Consider the following 1,151-nt stretch of genomic DNA (forward strand, 5'->3'; position numbering starts at 1 on the left):
TGCCGCATCCCTGCCCTGCCCGCTCTATGGGACTGCGAAGGATCGCAGGCGGACCAATCGGCGCGCAGAACGGCATCCCTCCCAGCCAATCGCTGCACGCCTTCAGGCTTGCACGGACCAGGGCTGGGCTCCAGCTCCGCACCGCGCGCAGGGCACCTGCGGGGCTGAGACTGGCGGGAAAGTGCAAGCATAGCGATGGAGACACTGCACACAGGGCCCAGGGCTCTGAGGCACAGCTGGCTCCCACTCACTTCCCTCCCCTTTCCTTTCTTTAATAATGAAGGGAACTTCACTAGCAAAGTGCTCTTGTTTCTGGAAGCTGGCTCCTCCACTGAACCCACCCACGCTGCAGGAGACAGGCCCCCCAAAAAGGTGGTAGGGAGCACTAATAACCCTTTCAAGCTGGCGGAGGCTTCCCTCCACTTTATTGAAAAGCAAAAGGTATTTTTTGAACAAAGTGGCTTGCCCGCTCTGCTGCGCATCAGCATTTTCCAGGTGTGATGCAGAGCAGACAAGGATTCGAGCTGGTGTCAGTGCTGAGCAATGCTCCTCATTGTGCTGGTTTAGGGCCCCGCTTGCGTGCAACCACATGGAGCAAGGCTCCAAAGTCTGCAAAGGTGTTTGCGGAATGTTCCTGAATCTCCTTGATGAACTTGATGTCAAACCCAGCGTCTTTAATGGCTTCTTCCACTGACTCCTGGTCCAGGTACAGGCAGGAGAAGCTGTGCTGGTCAACCACGTAATAGGTTTCTTTCAGCACCGTCACCATTACCAGGTGTCCCCCTGGCTTTAGCAGGGAGCTGATGTTCTTCAGGGCAGCACGAAAGGTGCCCAGGTCTTTGCAGGCAGCTTCCAAGCACAGCGTGGAGAGCAGGCAGTCGGCCGCGGGCAGCGTCCCGGGGGCCAGAGGGTTGGGCTTCCTCACATCGCACTTCAGAACCTGCTTCACTTTCTTCCTCAGTTTCTCTTCCTTCTCAGCCCACTTTTCCCTGGGAAGAAATATTGAGTGCATGAAACCTCTCAGTCACCTGCCTGCCTAGAGGCTTGTGTGGATAGAAAAGGGAGGACGTTCAATGAAACTGAAAAGCAGTGCCTTGAAGAGGGGATGCTCCCCCCCCACCCCCACCCCCATTATACACAATGAGGGCGCA

General features: G+C 56.3%; 1 protein-coding gene across 1 annotated transcript in view; it reads right to left on the reverse strand.

Moving 5' to 3' along the window:
• Positions 1–408: 408 nt before the first annotated feature.
• LOC112548934 (nicotinamide N-methyltransferase-like) overlaps positions 409–1,151 on the reverse strand; it is a 3,585-nt gene continuing 2,842 nt past the window's right edge. Inside the window, exon 2 of the mRNA XM_025195738.1 lies at positions 409–989. Coding sequence (XP_025051523.1) covers positions 551–989 — 439 coding nt within the window. The 3' untranslated portion in view covers positions 409–550. The remainder of the gene's footprint in view (positions 990–1,151) is intronic.

The sequence above is a fragment of the Alligator sinensis genome, unplaced genomic scaffold (genome assembly GCF_000455745.1).
Source record: "Alligator sinensis unplaced genomic scaffold, ASM45574v1 scaffold1679_1, whole genome shotgun sequence".
Lineage (NCBI taxonomy): Eukaryota > Metazoa > Chordata > Crocodylia > Alligatoridae > Alligator > Alligator sinensis.